This window comes from Nematostella vectensis, chromosome 10, assembly GCF_932526225.1.
Source record: "Nematostella vectensis chromosome 10, jaNemVect1.1, whole genome shotgun sequence".
In the NCBI taxonomy this organism is placed as follows: domain Eukaryota; kingdom Metazoa; phylum Cnidaria; class Anthozoa; order Actiniaria; family Edwardsiidae; genus Nematostella; species Nematostella vectensis.
The window spans coordinates 7215748-7236805 of NC_064043.1; the positions used below are offsets into that span (position 1 = coordinate 7215748).

The 21058-nt window shown below is 41.5% G+C and overlaps 2 protein-coding genes across 3 annotated transcripts; one reads left to right on the forward strand and one right to left on the reverse strand.

The window, feature by feature from the left end:
- Positions 1 to 924: 924 nt before the first annotated feature.
- Positions 925 to 18035, forward strand: LOC5521920 (VWFA and cache domain-containing protein 1). Of its 2 annotated transcripts, XM_048733639.1 has the most exons (26): positions 927 to 1054; positions 1179 to 1860; positions 2902 to 3049; positions 3213 to 3339; positions 3676 to 3752; positions 4258 to 4362; positions 4593 to 4971; positions 5678 to 5826; positions 5987 to 6139; positions 6255 to 6392; positions 7358 to 7475; positions 7998 to 8097; positions 8174 to 8257; positions 10204 to 10323; positions 10496 to 10583; positions 10703 to 10755; positions 10958 to 11066; positions 11201 to 11398; positions 11824 to 11880; positions 11955 to 12033; positions 12794 to 12890; positions 13186 to 13281; positions 14239 to 14389; positions 14492 to 14652; positions 16003 to 16156; positions 16424 to 18035. In XM_048733639.1, the coding sequence occupies exons 2-26, from the start codon at positions 1250 to 1252 to the stop codon at positions 17762 to 17764; spliced, it is 4893 nt and encodes a 1630-aa protein (XP_048589596.1). In that variant the 5' UTR covers positions 927 to 1054; positions 1179 to 1249; the 3' UTR covers positions 17765 to 18035. The 2 variants fall into 2 exon arrangements, with proteins under 2 accessions (XP_048589597.1, XP_048589596.1); XM_048733640.1 differs by lacking the exons at positions 16003 to 16156; positions 16424 to 18035 and having other exon boundaries at positions 925 to 1054; positions 14496 to 14635.
- On the reverse strand, positions 17781 to 20761 carry LOC5522038 ((S)-coclaurine N-methyltransferase). Its single transcript, XM_001641636.3, has 5 exons — positions 20500 to 20761; positions 20366 to 20432; positions 20022 to 20086; positions 18811 to 19032; positions 17781 to 18389 (listed from the first exon to the last, which is right to left on the reverse strand). Exons 1-5 carry the CDS (start codon positions 20725 to 20727, stop codon positions 17922 to 17924), a joined length of 1050 nt encoding a protein of 349 aa, XP_001641686.2. The 5' UTR covers positions 20728 to 20761; the 3' UTR covers positions 17781 to 17921.
- Between the last annotated feature and the right edge of the window lie 297 nt (positions 20762 to 21058).

Genomic DNA, 21058 nt, shown 5'->3' on the forward strand with positions numbered 1-21058 from the left:
TTATTCACCTCACAAGGTTGCGTACCGATATCTAGAAATTATAAATTCTTACTAGAAATAACAAGGAGATTAAACGATATTTTTATCAGGCATAATTACTATCCCATCTTTTACGTGAATCCACAGGATCCCTAAATACTCCCATGAAATTTGAATACGTTTTGATGAAGGGTTACAAACCAAAATCTGATAAAATTCTGGTTAGGAGAGGGAATCCATGTTATTTTTTTCAATTTTTGTTTGTATTTCTTTTCATAAACAAAGAAGTATAACGTACATATCTTCTATAGTTTTGGTGATGTAGACTTTGAACTGAAGACTGGGGACCGAGTCAACTTTTCCAGATGGCACGCCCTGCCCTGCATAGCGGGACTTCTAAAAATAACAATCTTAAAAATATGTTGAGAGAGAAAGATTGACGCAAAAGGCAGCCACGATAAACAAGAAAAGGTACTACAAACATCAATCATTACCTTGACAAGAATAACAAAGGCAAAGTGACCCCATTTTATATTCTTGTCTGCCTGCATCTTGAAAATAATTTAGCTGTTGTATACAGTTGCGAATATGTCCCAGTGGACGTCTACTTCTGAACGATATTGTGAAGTCGTATCGGACGGGGACTATCATACTCTGAGCATGAGACTTGGCACATTTCATAGGCAAACTTGTCAAAATAATTAAAGGATTAGGTGTCAAATGTTACACGAACAAGAACAAGGAGGGATATAACAGTATGACAGAATGTATTGTACATATGCACACTATTTTTATTATCGCACCTACAAGAAATACACGCTTCACAGCAAGCTTCGAGGTCATAACTTGTGCAATTAAATGTGCGTGCTCTCTTGATAAACTTATGTTGATCTTATACTTTGTTAATTAGGTGTTATTTATAGTATACACAAAGAACATCTTCACATGATTTCAAAAGTTGAATCATTAAACAAAGTTTCAAGATTTCCTTTCAATGCGGATGTATTGCGACAACTAAGATCCCCTTAGTGCTTGGTCTAGACAACTAACAAGGTTAAATTTGGAAGAGCAAGTGGTCTGTATATGATTTCGTTTTTGTTTGTTTCGGTGTAATTGGCATATTAGTTGTACAAACTAGAAACTAAGACATGTTTGCTTTAGGTGCGTCTGTACATACTGATACTCTATTCTTGTAACAGGAAAAAAGAAGAAACGGGTACCTAAACAATACGACTGCGCGTGGTAATGGACTGACTCAATACAATAAGCCATGAAACTGGGACTGGATATGCGCCTTCTGGTGCTAGGACTCTGTGGATGTTTCGTTCTTGTACTTGGGCACACTAACACTCAAAACTGTAATATGCAACTCTTGGCCAGCCAAGTTTCTGCACAACTACACGCTACATTTGAAAGCAATCTCCATGCGGCGAAGCTCCAAACACTTTACCAAAATGTTGAATTCTCAAACGCACCGTCTACAAATCCTCATGATATACTCCAAGCTATTGCTAGAGGAATTGAACACAAATTTAACGAGACGATAAATGCTTTGCTGAATGCCAAGACAGCATTGACAAATACAGGCGCTTCGAACACGCGAATCATTGAATGCTGCGCAATGCCTGCGATAGCACGCGCAAACTACAGCTATCGCTTTCGCGCTATGCTCAACACTTCTGTAGCTTGCAAGACACGGAATCCTAAGGACAGTGGCATCATACAAGGAGAGAATTCACTGGTTAAAACCTTCAGAAATAATCTTGTCGATAGTAGTGTTATATCGTGGCAGTATTTTGGTACATCTACAGGCAATTACCTGCAGTTTCCAGCGAGTGGCAAGGTCTGTAATGGGAGCTCAAGTTTCGACCCACGATTCCAGTAAGTATAGACTAAAAAAGTGAACAGTTTCCGTTATTACAGGTATTTTCCTCATTATGCTTACATGTTTTTCCCTTGAAATTAAAGAACCTCAATCTGGGATTCTTAGCCTTCAAGTCATTTAAGACTGTTATTTTAGGAGTACATAACAGTACAGTAGTATTTTGAAGTTTCTATGTTGAAATTTTCGAGTTGTTGATCAGCAGTTTTTTTTTTTTTGCAAAATAATTGCTGGAAGTGTGTGATGGAATGGTGAGCACTGCATTTTTGTTGTTGTTGTAAACCTAACATTTTTTAACCCTCCCGACCTTATAAGGTACATTCATTTCATAAATAAATATACTATAGTTGTGTAAAGCGATTTAGACATCACGACTAAGTCGTATGCGACTTGACCGCACACCTGAACACCTCTGCAACTCGAGCTGTAGTGTGTAAACCAGCCTACGACTTCCCTACGAAGTTCGGCTACGAAAGTCGTAGTGTGTAATTCTGGGCTAAGACATGTCGTAGGCAGATCGCATACGACTAAATCGTGCTGTCTGAATCAGCCTTAAGGATTTTTCTTGGGGGGATGCGAAATCCCAAAAAGTCGTCCTTATTTTTTCTGGGGGGAAGGGGGAGGGGAAAGGGAGGGAGTTTTCTTATAAAAAAGTGACCACCGCCGAGAAGAAAAAGGGATTTTTTATGCCTTTGTAGTATCTCCACGGGTCGTTTATTGTCGGATTTGGCTACAAGAAAGTCTGACTTATGGATTGATGACATACCGGAGTGACCTAGCTTATGCTTTATAGTTTTGTCTACAAATAGCACATCTATTGAGAACCGGAAGGGGACTTTCGGCCGTTGTGCGTTCGCACCCCCTGCACCCCCCCTTGGGTACGGGACGGCCTTAAGAGTCTGGTATATGATTAACATCAATAACATTATTTTGTTTAGATTTGTAGACGCTTTTGGCTTTTCCTGTTTGCACATGTGGCTAAAAGCACCCTAGTAAGATGTACATATGGCTGTCTCAGTTTCGTTTGATCTCATTCACAGATCATGGTATGTAGAGGCCGTCACGCGCATGCGCACCAATATCGTGGTAGTGATTGACAGGAGCTCTTCAATGTCTACCGCTGGGCGCATGGCGCTTGCGCGCCAGGCCGCAGTTACTGTACTTGACACACTGGGACCCAATGATAAGGTGAAGAAACCAATGAACCAGTTGTAATAGTCGACGCTCTCCTTGCGACCGCTCTTAGAAGATACCAGATCCAGTAGTTACGATAATCGTTTAAGAATTTCGTTGAGTAACTCAACGCTTTTCTATCAACTACTTAATCTACTGCTTCTGCTGCTATCATTAGGTTGGTGTTGTGGCGTTTTCTCATTTCATCATCAAGCCCCCAGGGTGCTTCGGGGGCAATGTCGCCGAGGCTCTGCCGAAGAACATCAACCGGATAAAGGCCTGGGTCGAGGCCCTTACACCAAGAGGAAAGTATATAGAGAATTTCGACCAATTTCTCTCACCCCCCCCCCCCCCCCCTCCCCCTGACTTGGTTTAGACATTACTTACTATCTTGGGCTCCGTTGGTGACTGCTAGGTTGCAGAGCCGTAGCAGGCTACGTAAGATTGGAGGGGCAATATAATTTTTGAAAATATTGGGAGGGGGCACCTCCTGCTACGGCCCTGGGGTGCACGTGATCCCATTCGCGCTGCCCCGAATGGGCGTGGCCAAGAGAAGGCTAAGGCCAAACGCTATAGGAGAGTATCTGATATATACAGGGTATCACTCCAGAAGACAAATCTGCGTTATGTTTCTTTTCCAGGAGCTACAATGTACGTGCCTGCACTTGAAGCTGCGTTTAAGATGTTGGCTGGAGTGAGTCAGAGCAGCAACAGCAGGGTGGGTAAAGGAGACGGGACGTAGCCAGCAGATACGAGTGTGGTCTAGTTGCTATTCATTTTTATTTCGTTTTTCTATATCATTTCGCCTCAGGATTTCAATATAAAAATACTTCACTATCTATTGATTGCATTAATAAAGGTATTGACTGATCTCCAAATGAGTCCGATCAATCTAGGCAAGACAGTCATCGTTCCTATTCATTTTATTTCATTTGTTTTTTTCTTGTGATGTATACAGTTGACCGCCGATAACCTGAACTCTAAGTAGCTCAAGCTTTTAATTTAACAATTTTTCCCTTTGAGTCATCGAAAGGCAACTCAGGGCCATATTAGGAGGGGACCAGGCGGGCCCTTCCCCCCCGTCCCCCCCCCACCAATCAGGAAGAAAATGACCACGAGGAGCGCAGCTGTACCCTACTAGTTTTCATAATGTTTCTGTACGTGCCTATTTACAGTAAATCGAGCCCTGCTTCAGACTTGTTTATATATTTTAAACCTTTTAGAGATCAGCCGAGAACATGATTTTGTTCCTGACGGATGGTGACCCCTTTGACCGAAATCCAGACGTTTCTATCTTCGAGGCGATAAGAATTGGTCAAAGAAAATTGGTAAGACTATTTACAAAACACTTAAAGGGTATATCCCTATGCCGCAACGAAGCGAGCCTGTTTTCAATACCTAACCGAATGGAAACTGCGTTACCAGGGGAGAACAAGTATAACAAGGAAAACTTCAGACAAGCTGTAAGATAACTAGGTTGCTATTATTAGTGCAGTATGCGTAAGTAAGTTCTTCACACTTGTCATTTTATAATAGCTCTTCTTATCCGCTCTTACAGGCTTTTCCAGCTCGCATTAACGTATATGGCTTGGGGGAGTCACTCAACATTGACAACCTGAACCGACTCAAGCGAATTGCATCCTTAAACAATGGCACATTTACTCAAATCAACGACCAAGACGCTTCCAGCCTCAGCACCATCATGGGAAAATATTACACTAGTACCGCAAAGACCCGAGAAGACTCCCCAGCAATATCAGTGCCCCATCTTATAAAGGATCTTGGTCTGGTGGTCACCCTGTCTCTCGCTGTTAAGAGTAGGCATGGGAACGTATCGGGTGTTGTAGCCGTCGATGCGCCGCTTGATACTCTCATGAAGGAAGTCGTTCATTTTTCTACCACAGGATTACCGTATGCCATTGTCGTGGACAATAAGGGTAGGTGTTCGAGTATCCAAAAATGATGCTTGGAGCTCTCGAAATCTATCCTAGAGTTTGGCTATTTTAGTTTCTTGAGAGGCTAACATCAGTTGTACATTCATAGATCGCGAATGGCGTATTAACAGCCTAGTCTCAGGCGTCTAACTGGGTTTCCTGTGGCCGGACATGAACCGTGAGACAGGGCGAGCTCACCCACAGCGCGGGTTTCCTGTAACTTCTAACAAGTGTTTCTAGCCACAGGGAACCCAATCAGGCTGGTTTCTATATCAAACTGTGGAGCACGCAAAACTCATGATGTAGAGCTTATATAAAAGCGTAGATAACGGCTTCCAGACTAACACAAGGAAATGCGTTAAAGATTGACAATTATTAATTCCAAGAAGTCAGCAATAAAAAGTTTTTTGAAACATTGTTGCTAGAGATATAAGAAAACAGGACAAGGGACGTATTTCGACGTAAGCGTGCGCACTCCAGAACAAAAAACCGTGCCATATAGCGCGATAGCGGGAATTTTAGGCGTTTTCAAGTAGTAGGGGTGGAGTAAAAGCTGAAGTATTATTGGTGCCATAGAATTGTCATTTTGAACCTTAGTTGTTCACATTGCCATCGTCATTGCCTGAGGAATCTATTAGCTATCGGTAGTATTTCCAGCTACCCTTTGTTTTTTATACAAGAATGTCTTTACTTTTTGTGCCCGTTTTAGGAAGAACATTGCTTCATCCAAATGCTCCCGCGCCAACAGATCACTTGACTGCGCCCACGTTCCAGCCGCTGACACTTTACGAGCCATTTTTGACGCCAGACATGTACATAAATATTACAAGTGGAACACCCGGCAGTGAACGTATACAGGTGCGTAAAATGATTTACTATAAATGCATAGTAAATGTCAGAAATAGACACCAAGATAGTGTGCGTAGCATACATCTGACACCAGGAATGCAAAACCATTTTTTGCCTTGGGAGCGTACACCATGTTTCATTCTTGACCAGGGATTGAATTCATTTGCAGACCTCCATTCTCTTATCCCGTGGGGACCCTCTGACAGATGGTGTCACAAAGGTCGTTATAAATGCTACCTATACCTGGCAACCGGTCAGGGGAGGGGTGTATACAATTATTCTGGTCACTAGTGATAGGATGGATGCGCGATTTCTGGAAAAGGTAAGCCGAGGAAGCTTAAGCTGTCATACTAGGATAAAAGCCTTCGTTTGACACATTAATTTCCTCTTTAATCTGTCCAGATGGCATTCACCCTTAAGATTTATTCTGTTTGCAGGCTACAGTCTTACTTTCCACCGTCCATTCTTATTATCATCGCCTCGATCTCTCATGGCAAAATACAGCCCTTTCCCGCACTCCCTCCGTATGCAGAACCGATGGCAACCTGATCGCTCCACTCTCATCAACAGTGAAGGTACAAAACGACAAGGGATTGTGCGACCTAACTTTACGATAAAAATAAACAGTATTAAAAGCTCCGTTAAGGAGGCCCTATTAATGGCGCTCCTCTGAAAGAAACAATGAAAACACGCACGTTAGCAAACAAGCATTCCAAACCAATCTACAAACCTTACGAAGGGAAAAGTCAGATAACAATAAGACGCGCGCAAAACATAACCCTCAAAGCCATCCTCGCGCGGCTTGGTCCATCCCACCCACACCCCTCCTTGGCCGACAGTGCTGATAAACGCAAGACTTGTTCCAGTACCGCGCGGTTAAACCAGCCTTTTCGTTTTAAAATGGCTGCTTTTTACCGGCGAACTGTCGTATTTCGACGAATGCTAAGAAAACTAGACCAAAACTAAGGCGATAATTTTCTTTATGACTTCCTCATTATCAAACAAATCTGTCATATTTTGTACAGTATGGTTTTAATGCTGTACAGTTAGTTAAAACAGCGAATGAAATCAGCCTTTCGTACCTTTACTCGAACGAGTCAACACTACGATTGTGTTTGTTTCCGCCAGAACACGCGCATGCGCATACGTTATTCAGCACTGTCTCCTTGGCCCTATAGGCTGGCGCTGAGGAAATTTCACGCGCGTACTTTGCTCACTGCCTCGCGAGGCCAGAAACACACAGTGTGCAGAGGTAGATCGAACGAAATTACGTCTCGCGAGCAACTAAGGCAAAATTCTCTCCTGCTTGAACTGTGAGTTTTTGGCTCCGTGAGGCAGTGAACAAAGTGCACGCGTGAAATTTTCGTGTGCGCCGTGCATAAGAAAAAGGTACGGCAACACGCGTCACTGTTATACTGCTATGTCATTAAAAATTTATTTTAAAAGCATATATGGGCTTTCAAAGGTTTTAGATAGATTGCCCAGTTTGTTTTCATGTCGGTTTTTATTTGTATTCGATCTGATGTTTTTCGATTGATAGATTGCACCTGAGGCATTCAATGATAGTGCGCGATACGTCAACACTCCTGAGACTCAGCATGACGTCGAGGCGATTGAACGTTTCTTCAATGATTTATCACAGCAAGTAAAGTACTCAGGTACATAGAAATATCACATTTTCTTTGTCATCTTACATTGCTGAAGCTTGTGTCGTGAAAACATGAGTAAACAAGATCTTGACTCGTTAAATAAGAGGATACTTTTCACGTTATTTGGAGAAGGCTGATGAAATTAAGAATAAAATAACTGACTATGATGGCAGTTCTAGATGGCAGTTCTAAGCCCGAACGGTGCTTCTGGGTACTAATCATTCGTAAAATTAAAGGTGTTTAATAAAGTCTAGCAATGTCAGAGACATACATTGATGATCTTTAATGGATAATTGTTTGATTTATCCATATCTTCAGCATTTAGTAGAAATTTAATGAGACCCATGGTTCCTTTCGGTCCTAGAGCTGCCATTTGCCAATCGCCATTTGCCGTTTCGCACTGACAACGTTTTTTGAAATAGGTAAATATGCTTCCGAATAGGCCTGAATAAGAATCCAACTGAAATGAAAGAATCCTTTCAACAGCATGTATAGGCGTATCATGTCACATGACACATCCTTCTCTTGTAGATCTGAGTGAGCAAGCGCGCGTTGACGTCTTACTTACGGCGCAACTTGAAAACCAATGGAATGAGTCACGACACAGGGATCCCGACACAGTCAAATGGAGGTACGTATAAAATATTTGAGAATTCTCTGAAAAAAAACTATGATGTACTAATGCGGGTTTTTGATTGGTGGCTCAGATATATAGGCACCGAGGGAGGTGTGTTCAGAGTGTTTCCCGGACTGAGAATGAATAAAACCTACTCCCACAAGCGTCAGCCATGGTACGTCATGTAGTCACGCAATCTGTGGCTGTGTCACATAATTGTTCGTTTTGTGAGTAATGTTTTTGATATCTCACGCTATTGTCGATCATTGTGTGTCACGCTGTTATCAAGCATAGTACTTCACGCTGTCGTTGGTCGATTTATGGCACGCTATCCTCGGTATCATATAAGTCACGCCACTTGAAATCGTGGTATGTGACGCTATCTTGATTGGCGTGTCACGCTATCATCTGCTTATCACAATCATACATCATCATCGACACGCTTAGTCGAGGAAGGTATGCCACTTTTTTGTCAATTATGATAGTGTGATGCTTATTTTCTTCGGCCGCCAAAAATGAAGTAGTAAAGAACTCTTGTAGTCAGAGCGTGAGCAAACGAGCTATGGCTCGATAATGTCTTATGCCTAGTGCACACTATTGACATAGGGTCAGTATGCAGCTCTTACAAGCTGCAGTTTGATTGGGCAAATGAACAATATCCGCACCTCGACACAAAGAACGAGAAGAATAGAGACAAAAAAACTCCTTTGTAGAACACAGATAATAGGAGACAAAGCAGCTGCGTTCTTACTCTTGACATAACAACATAGGCATGCGCACTCTTTTAAGGGCCTATGGTACTATCTCGTTGCTACGAAACTCCGTTGCTACGAAAGGGAAAAGCGCTACATTCGGTAAAATAGACTAAAATCGCTGCTCTCATGCCAACTTGATTCCGGTTCCCAGTTGTTAGCGCGTTTGCCTCGTAAGCAAGCGTTCCGGGGCAAATCCCCGGTCGAGTCTTTATTTATTTATTTTTATTTTCTTCGAAACTCCAGCTCTAATTTTGCTTTTTCTTTTTTCCAAGAGATTGAAATAAACTTTCGACATTTTGTAGAAAAAAAAATGCAATTTTTATATGTTTTTCGAGAATAAAAATAGATGGCGAAAAAACAAGATGGCAGCTATTTCCGCGCGGGAAAAACACGTTAATTTTGAACATTTTACAACAATTGTGAATTTGTTTTCAATCACACCATTGATATTACCATTCCTAACAACTTAGCGCATGGGATTTTTGATTTTTGAAGAAATGAAAAAGTTATTACCAAATATGTGGTTTTCGAAGAACATAAAAATTCGCCATTTCTCGCGGTATCAAAATTTCGCAAATCCGATGCGTGAACTTTTAGAAAATAGTAATGTTAAGATATTTCTGCCAAAAAAAAATAATGTTAGATTTGAACAGTAGATTCTCCGACACGTTTTTCTTTTCTGGGTCACGTGACCATGGGAGGGGTCGGATGACGTCATCACTTGTGTCATTTATGTCTAAAACACTTATGTTGAAACTTCCAGGAGATTTGACAAAAAGCAGAAGCTTTTATAAAACAAACAAATTTCCCTAGCAACGAACTCAAAAGATAGTACGCCCTTAAGTAGTCGCCCTTAAGCCCGACATAACGATATAGAAATAATGACATAAAAGAAAAAAAAAACATGTTTTTTCTCTTATGTCATTATGTTATGTCGTTATGTTGGGCTTATGTCAATATGCCGAACCATTCACACTTGAACATATGAACATAAGGGTGCATGCGCCTATGTCATTATGCCGTTATGTCCCTAGTGTGCACCAGGCATTATTGAAAATGCGTCAGATCTTAGACTTGCATATATGATCTACGTTTTACATCTTTTTGTGGAACAACATATGCTTGCACACATCCCCTTGCCATAACCCCCCCCCTCCCACCCCACCGCCCTAAGAACATCGCGACTACTCGCTTGGCGAGCGCAAAGTACGTTGGGTCCACAAACATACCTTTATTTTTTTTTAAGGCTAAGGCCAACCATGGCATGTCACGTTATCGCCAAACAGTACAATTAGCAGAAATAGCGCGCCGAGCATTCACAAGCATCGTCTCCATATACACTAAGCCATTTGGCATGTTGTGTCAGGTATCGACGAGCGATCGCTAACGCTGGAAGACTGACAGTGTCCCGTGCGTCTCTTGGGACACACCTACGTCACCATGGCAACGCGATGATATCGGTCGGGAAGACTTTTACCAGCAAGAGGTATGCCTATTCGAATACCTACGTCACCATGGCAACGCGATGATATCGGTCGGGAAGACTTGGGTTAATTATGCGATTTCCACAAAACAGGATGATGATACTCTCTTGATTTCCAATGTCACGCAACCTAAATCTAAATAATCATGCAACCTTTATGTCACACAATTTCCAGGTCGGATTGGATGGTGACCGAGCCTGTTGCTGGAGTCACGGGGCTCGACATGACCATCGATGCTTTTCGAGAGATGCTCGATTATACGGTTAGTCTTTCCCTTTTGCTCCTTTTGTAATATAGGAACATAAGTAAAGAGGGTTTACAAAATTTTGTATTTTATTCAATTTCACGTATTTTTTAATATTTATCTGTTTTTCTTTTTAGCGTGAAAGATGTGCCATTGATTCTCAAGACTGTTACATTATGGACGATAGCGGGTAAGCCACGACTGTAATGCGGCAACAAAACGATAAGCACAAAATCTGCGACACTCTAGCAAGTTCTCACTGCTTATAAGCAAAAAAACGTTCAATTCTCTCTAAGGAAAGGTAGGATGCTGTTGTGATCCATTGTAATTGTGGTTAGGAAAATGTTGTTGTTTTTGTACGTGTGCGTGACGATGACACCTTATTTACACAGGTTCTTGGTAGTTGACATAAGAGCGAGGTCACTTGTTGTGTCTCGTCACGTGACAGGAGTGTTTCCATGGCTAGCAGTGAAGCTGACGTCAGTAGCTGGACTAGTTGAGGTAATACTTGCACTCTGTAGGCCGTAAATCAAATATGATAGATCTAGCATTAGAGAGCAAGTCAGAACTTGCAAACTTTAGCCATCTCCGCACGCCCCTGGGTTATACCAAATAACACGTTTTGTTTTCCTCAGCCTCAATGGTGTAACAACCTCGAAGATCTTCGCTCCCAGCTCTACTATACCATACACCTGCCCCTGAACTCTTCAAAGTCCGCCCCGAATGCCGAACCTTGCCGGCAATTCAGCCTCGACCTCGTGCCGCATACAAATGTCTTTCTGTTGAGCGTGACGTCACGCGATGGACTAGTCTGTAACGAATCACCAGATCCGGTAAGTAAGTGCTGGACAAATAGATTTTGTTCGGATGAAATTTGCGAAATCCCCTCTTTGATGATTATGCTTTGTGTGGTAATGCGAGGCGCCGTTTGGGACGCAGAGAAAATTGAATTAAAAAAAAAAAGAAGTCTTGATTTACTTTTCCCACGTTTCTCACGAAGTAGTGTCTTCCTCTGTATGATGAAATACATTTTTTAACTAGAACTTTGGATGCATACTGGTGAATTGACTGGTAGATTGGTGAAGTCCAAACGCCGCCATTGGCGATTTTTTAATCGCCAAAGTTAGTTTTAACGCTAGTAATATCACACAAGATGTTTAGCACTGCAATCAAATAAAGTGAAGGTGTTTTTCCCTTCTCACCTTGTGCTTTGCTATTGTTCAGCTTGGTAAATGACATGCTTTTTTTATTCTATTAGTCTTGTAGGTGCCAGGTAGCGTGTACAAGTTGTACAGGGCAAGTGAATCCGTGCCAGGTAACGAAGAGTCGTACACATTGCTGCATACTATTGCATTTGCTCATGTAAGTTTTGAATTCTTTATACCCTAGTGCCCTTGCTCGTGTAAGATGAAGTATGACGAGTGCACGAATTCTATTACCGGATTATGGACCGGCACGCCCTGCCCAGGTGAGGTATAACAGGCTGGGGAAATAGATACACAAAAATAATAGATTGCCCAACACTCATTGGCCGTACCGTGTTTACTTGAATAAGTGCCGCACTTGCTGTAATTTCCTTACCATGCTCTTGAGGCTGGCATTTTTACTCAGGCCCGCACCCGGTGGGGGGGGGGGGGGGGGAGGTGCAGGGGGTGCGAACGCACCACCCCCCCCCCCCACAACGGCCGAAGGTTCTCAATAGACGATCAGTCTATATCTAGATCAGTCTAGTATGTAGCAAAATCCGACAATAAACATCCCGTGGCAATACAGCAAAGGCATAAAAAAATCCTTTTTTTCCGGGGGTGTTCAGATTTTTATCAGAGAACACCCCCCGAAAAAATAGGTCCACTTTTTCAGATTTCGCTACCCCCCCCCCCCCCCCCCCCCCCTCACCCCCCAAGAAAAATAAAATCCTGGGTAGGACCTGTTACTGTATGTATATCCTTTTGTTCTCTACCATCGTTTTAATATTTTAATACTTCAAAGTCGCCACCATAGCGAACTCGCCACCATACCAAAGTACTGGTGTCAAGTTTTTCGTATCACATAAGATCAAGTTGGTAGTGGCGAGTAGGTCTGGCGTTGTGTTTATTGGCGAGTTAACTTTTAATCATCTTAATCATCAAGACTTGGATTAAGCCGCTCTCGAAGCGCGTACGTATACTCTTTTAGGCTTTGTATGACAAGTATGCATGGAAACTAATCGAAATTATCATACGCTTAAGCTCCACTTCCGCCACTATTCGATACTGCAGTTGGTCGTCAGTTGAAACTTGAAGCACTGCGTGCAGTTGCACCATGTCCAAAGCCGTGTTATACGCTGTGAGTATAAACCATCACCTTCAATGTTTGCATTATCGTCTCCATGATCATAATTGTTATCAGTAGATCATAATTACCATCACGATAATAACAAACGTGCATCCCTTTCGCCATCATCATCATTATCATTATCTATATTGTCATAACTCATATTATAATCTAAACCTTCAGCCTATCATTATTATCATATGTACTACCAAAGCATTGTATCGTTGTCACTTATATCTCACGGTATCATTTTTGTCAACCGTGACGCCAATACACAGCTAAAATATACTCCTGTCTTTCTACAAAGCACTACCGAGTCTGACTGCAACACTTCCACCTCATGTCACTGGTGCTCGTCTGCCGCTACACCCAAGTGCAGCCCTGTCTGTAGGACCAATGAAAGGTTAGTTTGCACGTGTAGCTGTCTGTAGGACCAATGAAAGGTTAGTTTGCACGTGTAGCTGTCTGTAGGACCAATGAAAGGTTAGTTTGCACGTGTAGCTGTCTGTAGGACCAATGAAAGGTTAGTTTGCACGTGTAGCTGTCTGTAGGACCAATAAAAGGTTAGTTTGCACGTGTGGCTGTCTGTAAGACCAATGACAGGTTAGTTTGCACGTGTGGCTGTCTGTAGGACCAATGAAAGGTTAGTTTGCACGTGTGGCTGTCTGTAGGACCAATGACAGGTTAGTTTGCAGGTGTAGCTGTCTGTAGGACCAATGAAAGGTTAGCTTAAGCACGTGAAGCTCTGTAGTAAATCCAATGAAAGGTTTGCTTGCACGTGCAGCTCTGTTAATAGGTCCAATGAAAGGTTAGCTTAAGCACGTGAAGCTCTGTAGTAAATCCATTGAAAGGTTAGCTTGCACGTGCAGCTCTGTTAATAGGTCCAATGAAAGGTTAGCTTGCACGTGCAGCCCTGTCTGTAGGACCAGTGAAAGCTAGCTTGCACGTTTGTAGCTCTGTTTACAGGACCAAATGAAATGTTAGCTTGCATATGTAGCTCTATTAGTAGGTCCAATGAAAGATAAGCTTGCACGTGAAGCTCTGTTAGTAGGTCCAATGAAAGATAAGCTTGCACGTGAAGCTCTGTTAGTGGGAACAATAAAAGCTTGCACGTGTAGCTCTGTTTGTAGGACCAATGAAAGATAAGCTTGCACGTGTAGCACTGTTAGTAGGTCCAATAAAAGGTTAGCTTGCACTTGTAGCTCTGTTAGTAGGTCTAATGAAGTAGAAACCAATGGTTGGTAATGTGCCAACAACCCATAGGTATCAGTAGCCTAATGATGAGTCATATGAAATGCAACTGCATAACTTCCAGAGCATCGCGTTTTTTTTCAATCAAAGAACATGTGATTATTTGTAGACTGACGCTCAAGGTACTATACCCCTGTAATGACTTCCTTTACTTGACTCCGAGCCAGCAAGGCGAAGTTCTCCAGGCTTTTAGGGACATCCTATATCGAAACATCACCAAGCTGACTGCCAAGGGATTAGGAACTACGACTTTAACATCGGTAGGTCGTGGACTTTCCATTTGTCTTGTCTGTCTTCTTCTTTGTATGTCTGTCTGTCGGTCTTGAAATCTTACATTGTCATTAAAAGTGTTTCTAAAATAGGAAGGAATAACGTTGACACTTTACGGTACCACTGCTGGGACTCCTGTGGAATTGTCACGTGACCAAATTTACGATCTGGTGGACAAGAAGGAGCTACGAATTGGGCCCACGATATCTGTTCAGCGGTCGTACTCACCAGCAAAATATAAGGACTACACTAAGTAAGGAATTAACTAGAATGCGTGCTCAACACAATTCCTTTTCTTGCATACATATGTGATAGTATGATGATAACACAGGTCTTGTTCTTACAGTAACAGTTACATAATAACAGTAACAGTAACAAAGTTACATACATAGTGACAGCGACATAGTGACATAGTGACATAGTTACATAGTAATATAGCGACATGGCGACATAGTAACATAGTGACATAGTTACATACATAGTGACATAGCGACATAGTAACATAGCGACATAGTAACATAGCGACATAGTAACATAGTTACATACATAGCGACATAGTAACATAGTGACATAGTAACATAGTAACGTAGCGACATAGTGACATAGTAACATAGCGACATAGTTACATACATAGCGACATAGTAACATAGTGACATAGTAACGTAGCGACATAGTGACATAGTAACATAGCGACATAGTGACATAGTGACATAGTTACATAATAACATAGTAACATAGTTACATACATAGTGACATAGTAACGTAGTAACATAATAACATAGTGACATAGCGACATAATGACATAGTTACATACATAGTGACATAGTAACATAGTAACATAGTAACATAATAACATAGTAACGTAGTAACATAGTTACATACATAGTGACATAGCGACATAGTAACATAATAACATAGTAACATAGTAACGTAGTAACATAGTTACATACATAGTAACATAGTTACATACATAGTGACATAGCGACATAGTGACATAGTAACATAGTAACGTAGTAACATAGTTACATACATAGTGACATAGTAACATAAGTAACAGTACTGCCTGGTCAGGGTCGTATCGGGGGATGGGGCACTGGGGGCATGTGCCCCCCCCCCCCACAATATTTGCAAAAAATTATAAGGAAATGACTTGTAGGGACGTGTGGCTGTTCCCCCTTTGTTTTCTTAATGTATCTGTATCTAGCCCACCCCCCCCCCCCCCCCCCCCACTTTGCAAAAATTATAAGGAAACGACTTGTAGGGACGTGGCTGTGCCTTCATTGTTTTCTTAATGTCTCTGTATCGTGCCCCTCCAATAATTTGAGGCCTGTTATGGCTATGTTGGTGCACACTAGCAACATAACGACATAAGGGCGTTCTTACACAACCTGAAAAGTGAGGGAAAATGACATAAATGCTCAGTATTTTTAACATAACATGTTAGCATTGCATTATTGCTGGAAGTCTGTGTATTCATTTTAGTGAAATATCGCTTGTGAATGGGAGAGTTTTGTTCCCGTGACGTTGTGTTTTTGTTATGTCACTAGTGTGCACTAGGCTTACCATGTGCATTACAAAGTCTCATCAAGTTCTTGTATTCCAGTGTTAACGTAGAGTCACTAGCACAAAACAACATCGACATGAAATCGCTGAATGACAGTCAGAAGAAAGAGTTATTCAACAACCTTCAAGATTCTATCAATGGTCTGCTTGGGAACTCACCGGCTAGCTGCCTTTGGCATACAGATATCAAACAGGTGATAAAAGTAATGACTTATAAAAAACTGAACATTACTGTAATGGCAATGGTGACTATGGTTATTGTTATGGTAATGGCAGTTATGATCATAGTGATAGCGATCATGAAGGCTGTTCTTTGAGGATGTTGACGATGTACGTAACACTGATCTGATGTGGCAATGAAATTCAAGGGAAAATTCCAATTGGGAAATTTATTTTGGTTGTTTCTTTGTCATTGTTTTTCTTCTTCTTCTATGGCCAATGGCATTTTTCTTAATTTTCAGGACACAATCCTATTCTCTCTGACCAATCATGGTGACACTTCTTCGTACCCAATCAAGACAACTATCGCTTTGTTACGCAATTTTGTTGCTAAGCAACAACTACGCCTATTCGTACCAGCCCGAGGCGGCTCCAAATGGGTAACCGTACAAAACATAACATTCAACGCGACCTTTGATTATATCTGCCACCCACCGAATACGACACAACAGCCTCCGGCTACTACTACAAGAATGAAAACAGATGCACCCGGAGTTCCTGAAAAACCGAGTGACAACTCCATCCTTACCCACCCCTCCCCTGATCACTCACAGCCCACCCCGCATGATCCCATAGCTACCAAGGGACTGGCGCCCAGAGACATCTTTATTGTGGTCATCACAGCTTTGGGAGGGACGGCTATGTGCCCGCTGATCCTTTTCTTTGCGTATCGTCGGCGCAGGCGCAAACGACTAGCTCCATCGCCGAGTCCAGAGGTAGATGAGGATTTGCCTTCAGATGTTAGTCGAATTACTGATATAGAGTTTGATATTTCTGAAGCTGAGGAGTCTAAAGTATCGAGTGTTACAGGTAAAGACGCTACAGCTCGTAGAGAAAGTAGAGTGATAGAACAACCAGTTTGGTCTGGGAAGTATCGCAGGAAGAATGTCTGGAAAATAAAAGTGTTAGCTGCAGCTCGACTTGAGGAAAACGCGCGAAGAAAAAATAAGCAAACCAGTGAGATAACATCATCAACGCGAAACGAGCAGTTAGAAAGTGAAACATTATCGGCACACAATCCGAAAATAGATACATCACAACAATTTCAAGATTCTTTACAAGCACACTATACACGGCACCAACAGAGCCTCACAGTTGATCCAATGGGTGACGACAACGACCAGCAGTTGTCATCACATCGACATGCGCAGAGAAGTAGAAAGGTTTTAACTGAACTCAACAATGACGCTGGTCAGCAGATGTTACAAATAAAACATGCACCTTCCACTGCGGTAACACCACATCGAATTCTAAAGTATAGTGATGATGGTTTTAACCAATCACATTTCACTAAAGACGTTCCACGAAACGTGTTCCGAGAAACAGACTTTGCCATGACAACATTTCGCCCTCATGGAATACGCAGACAAAGTCTCAATGGAATGCAACGCGAACCACCGAGAAGGCCTGTTCGACATAGCTCTCAGATGGCGAGTGGGGTATTTGTGGCAGAAACTGGTATGAAAAGGAGTTCACTCACAGATCAAAAGAAATATAGGGACATTGAAAAGCCAAAAGAGGCCTGGGGACAACAGAGGCGAGCAAGCCTGTTGACTAAAAAACCGTCAGCTTTAGACTTTTAGAATTGTAAGCAGTTACTGTTTGTCTGATCTTTTTTTATTAATGTAGAGGATTAAGACCTAAGTCTTGTACAGTATATTACCTTTCATAGTTCAAAAAAGTTCGTACTTCCTGTAAATAATGTAAGAATATATGTTGTAACTTTTACTAAAAAATAGTTCACAGAGAACTAGCAACTCTCTTCTTAAACAAATAATGCGATACCATCCAGTCATTTCCATGATTAAAACCGAAAGTCTCCGAGCAATAAATGAAAAACATCCTCCAATTAAACACTTGCTGAGTCACATTATTACTCCCATACGAAGCACTAAAGACCTCTTTTACTTTATCCAGATTTTCATACATTCTCTCGAGCCAAGCTTCTAAGGTCTTAGAGTAATGTTTTCCATTCACATGCCAGTGGTCTTTGACAAACAGGTCTTTCTGAAAGTAGAAGAACAAGTCACTTGATGGCATGGTACCTCCAGTAAAGAAGTTCTTTGCCATCCATTCTGTGTCTGAGCCTTTCTTGGTTTTGAATTCGTAGGCAAACTCCCGGTGGCAGAGAATTTGGATGAACAGTAGACCGTGTGGCTTTAACCAGCTGGAAACACGGGACATCAAAATCTCGTAGTTCTTCATGTGCTGTTGATTGAACAAATCAAGAGTTCTGCTAAGACGATCAATTTGTCTTCATGCATTAAAATCATAACTAAACATAAAGCGAAACTATTTATGATATTACCCATTCTATATTTACTTAAAAAGAACACTCACACGAAAACGATACTTCCCTGGTTTAAAAGCCCATCAAGGTCAATGTGTGCATATTTTCAAATCCAATGCTTGAAACACAGTTCAAATTGACACAAGCATCACATCTACTTTTGAATTTGTGTGCACATTAAGCATTGTCAAGAAAAGTCAATGGGCTGAATATACACCTTGCTACTAGAAACATGAATTCTCAATGTTATGTAAAATTGTGCCTTATATGGGTATTTTCTGTCGATCCCACAGAGTTTGGAGCACTTTAAACATCATATTTTCACAAAATAATACTTACCTCAAACATTTCATTTGATATGATCCTGTCAAATCTCAGTGAGGTTGAAAACACATTAGCATCAGCTGTAATGCACTGTAGTCTGTTTGTGAAGCCCCTTAGCTGTGCTTGTTTCTCAATAAATGCCCTCTGAGTCTGTGAGTTCGACACACAGGTCACCTTACAGTTGGGATATTTCTCACAAACCCACAGAGCAAGAGATCCCCAACCACACCCCAGATCCTAGATGGGAAAGAGATGTAGTTAGATATGACATGATGTAGTAAGATATGATTATAATTCATAATGTATAAAAAAATGCAAACCCTGTTTCATTAGGGACAAGAATAGGCACATGGCTAGGAAGGTTCGTGCATCCCCCTCAACCACCAAAAAGTGGGTGATTGCTTATTGAAGGATTGAAAAATATTTAATACTTGTCCCAAAATTTTTGTGTACCCTCCAACTTCAACAAAGCCTGGCTATGCACCTGACAAGCTTTGGATCTCATGACCATTTTTAGAGAAGAAAATAGACCTTGTTTAAACAGAACCCATTGGAGATGTGATTTTTCTCCGTAACAGTATATGCAAGGTCATTTATAGGAATTGATGTCACTTGGAAGGCAGTTCCGTTTTAATATACCTTATTGCAAGTCCTGTTTAGACAAATTCTACTGTAAATAGCCTGTATCTACCTGTAATAGCCTGTATCTACCTGTAAGTAGCCTGTATCTCTACTGACAAGTGGTAAGAGCCATATAGAGGAAAGATTGAAAAGCTTTTAAAGCAATCATATTTCCAAATTTATTGTCTGTAGACACATGCACTATGACGGCATGGTATCATGGTGTTTGCTTATTTTGTTCCAGGATGTGCTGTTTTTTGTTAATCAATTAGATTTTTGTTGTTACTGTGATATTACGTTATCATATATGTAAAACTGATTACCATCTTCTTGAAGACCTTGTGTAGGGCTTTGAACAAGTCTTTGAACAAGTTTTTTTTTTTTTTGGCTATAACTTCTTACATCAGTTATGATTGTCAGCTCTCAATATGACTGGTGGGAGGACTTGAAAAGGGTGGTGTAGCTAACCTCTTGTAGCACAGGCTTTGACTCGAGTCATGTTACTCTTTTGATACCTTTTCCTGGGTACCAGAGGTAAGTCAACCACAGGCTCCAAATACTTGGCTAAATGAAGAACATCTAAAATCTAGGGTACCCTTCCTTACCATAACATCTTGACCATCTTCTACTTGTGCCCTCTTGCAAACCTGGTCCAGCACTGCATCTTCAGCTAAGAAAAGAAAACAAATATATTTCAAAAACAATCAGTTTTCATTTAAGCACCCTCGGTGCTGTGTACTGAGGAGGGTTTGATTTGAGAGTATGTGTTCAAGTTCAGATTACATTCAAGCAAAAATAGAGAGATAGATAAAGACCAATGTAAAAGGCAGATAAGTAAGTCGGACAGAATATATCCCCACTTTACAACTTTCCTATCATTGTCATATTTCTTGCACAGGTTCGCCTCGGCTCCCCGGTGATGTCGTCGTCCCTCGGATTTTGTACTAACCTTGTTCTAAAGTTGACACTCCCTCTGGCCAAATGCAAGAGCTGTACTTCAGTCTTTTACCAAGCACCTAAAACAGAGGGTTTTTTTTTATCAGACATAGTTTCTTCTTAGAATGCCGTCTGGTATTTACGTACCGTCAAAAAGAACTCGGTGGGGACTTCGTAATGTTGTTCATTCGCTTGCTCGGTCGCAACAGCGATCGGTGATACACGGAGCTTTTTCACCAGTTTCTTCTTGTATTCAAGCTTTCTCTCGACATCCCCATCACATGATAGTTTTTGCAGCCACGACGAAAGGTTCTGCCGAATGCCTTCGCGCAAGAAATGATCTTGTTCTTTCAACGTTGCGACTTCGGACGCCATCTTGGAGAGCTCCACAGGGGTCCCAAATAGGACTCTTACCCAGTCTACCGCAGTTTATCGCATGTGAGTTTCAAACAATCCAGAGATCTCCCGAGATGAAACCAAACAATATATGCAACGAAACCTGACATTTCGAGATCAAAGAAAGCCAAGATCGAGCAAGTACCACAACAATGGGAGAAAAGAGCAGAAAACAAGGGGGTATGAACGAATATGGCCAAGCGCGAGTTCCAAAACACTAGGTGAGAGGTCAACCGGAAAAGTGTGTGTAAGCTTATTTACTGGCTGACTTTGAGAGCTAATTATTACTTGTTTCGCTTTATCGGTTAGC

Bases quoted from the DNA above. Each gene is read 5' to 3' on its own strand.
- LOC5521920 (XM_048733639.1), top strand. From the start codon at position 1,250: ATGAAACTGGGACTGGATATGCGCCTTCTGGTGCTAGGACTCTGTGGA. The intron at 8,098-8,173 runs GTACGTATAAAA...TTGGTGGCTCAG, and splicing joins CCCGACACAGTCAAATGGAG to ATATATAGGCACCGAGGGAG. The intron at 8,258-10,203 runs GTACGTCATGTA...ATGTTGTGTCAG, and splicing joins TCCCACAAGCGTCAGCCATG to GTATCGACGAGCGATCGCTA.
- LOC5522038 (XM_001641636.3), bottom strand. From the start codon at position 20,727: ATGGCGTCCGAAGTCGCAACGTTGAAAGAACAAGATCATTTCTTGCGC. The intron at 19,033-20,021 runs GTAAGGAAGGGT...TTTCCCATCTAG, and splicing joins AAGATGGTCAAGATGTTATG to GATCTGGGGTGTGGTTGGGG. The intron at 18,390-18,810 runs GTAAGTATTATT...TTCAATCAACAG, and splicing joins TATCAAATGAAATGTTTGAG to CACATGAAGAACTACGAGAT.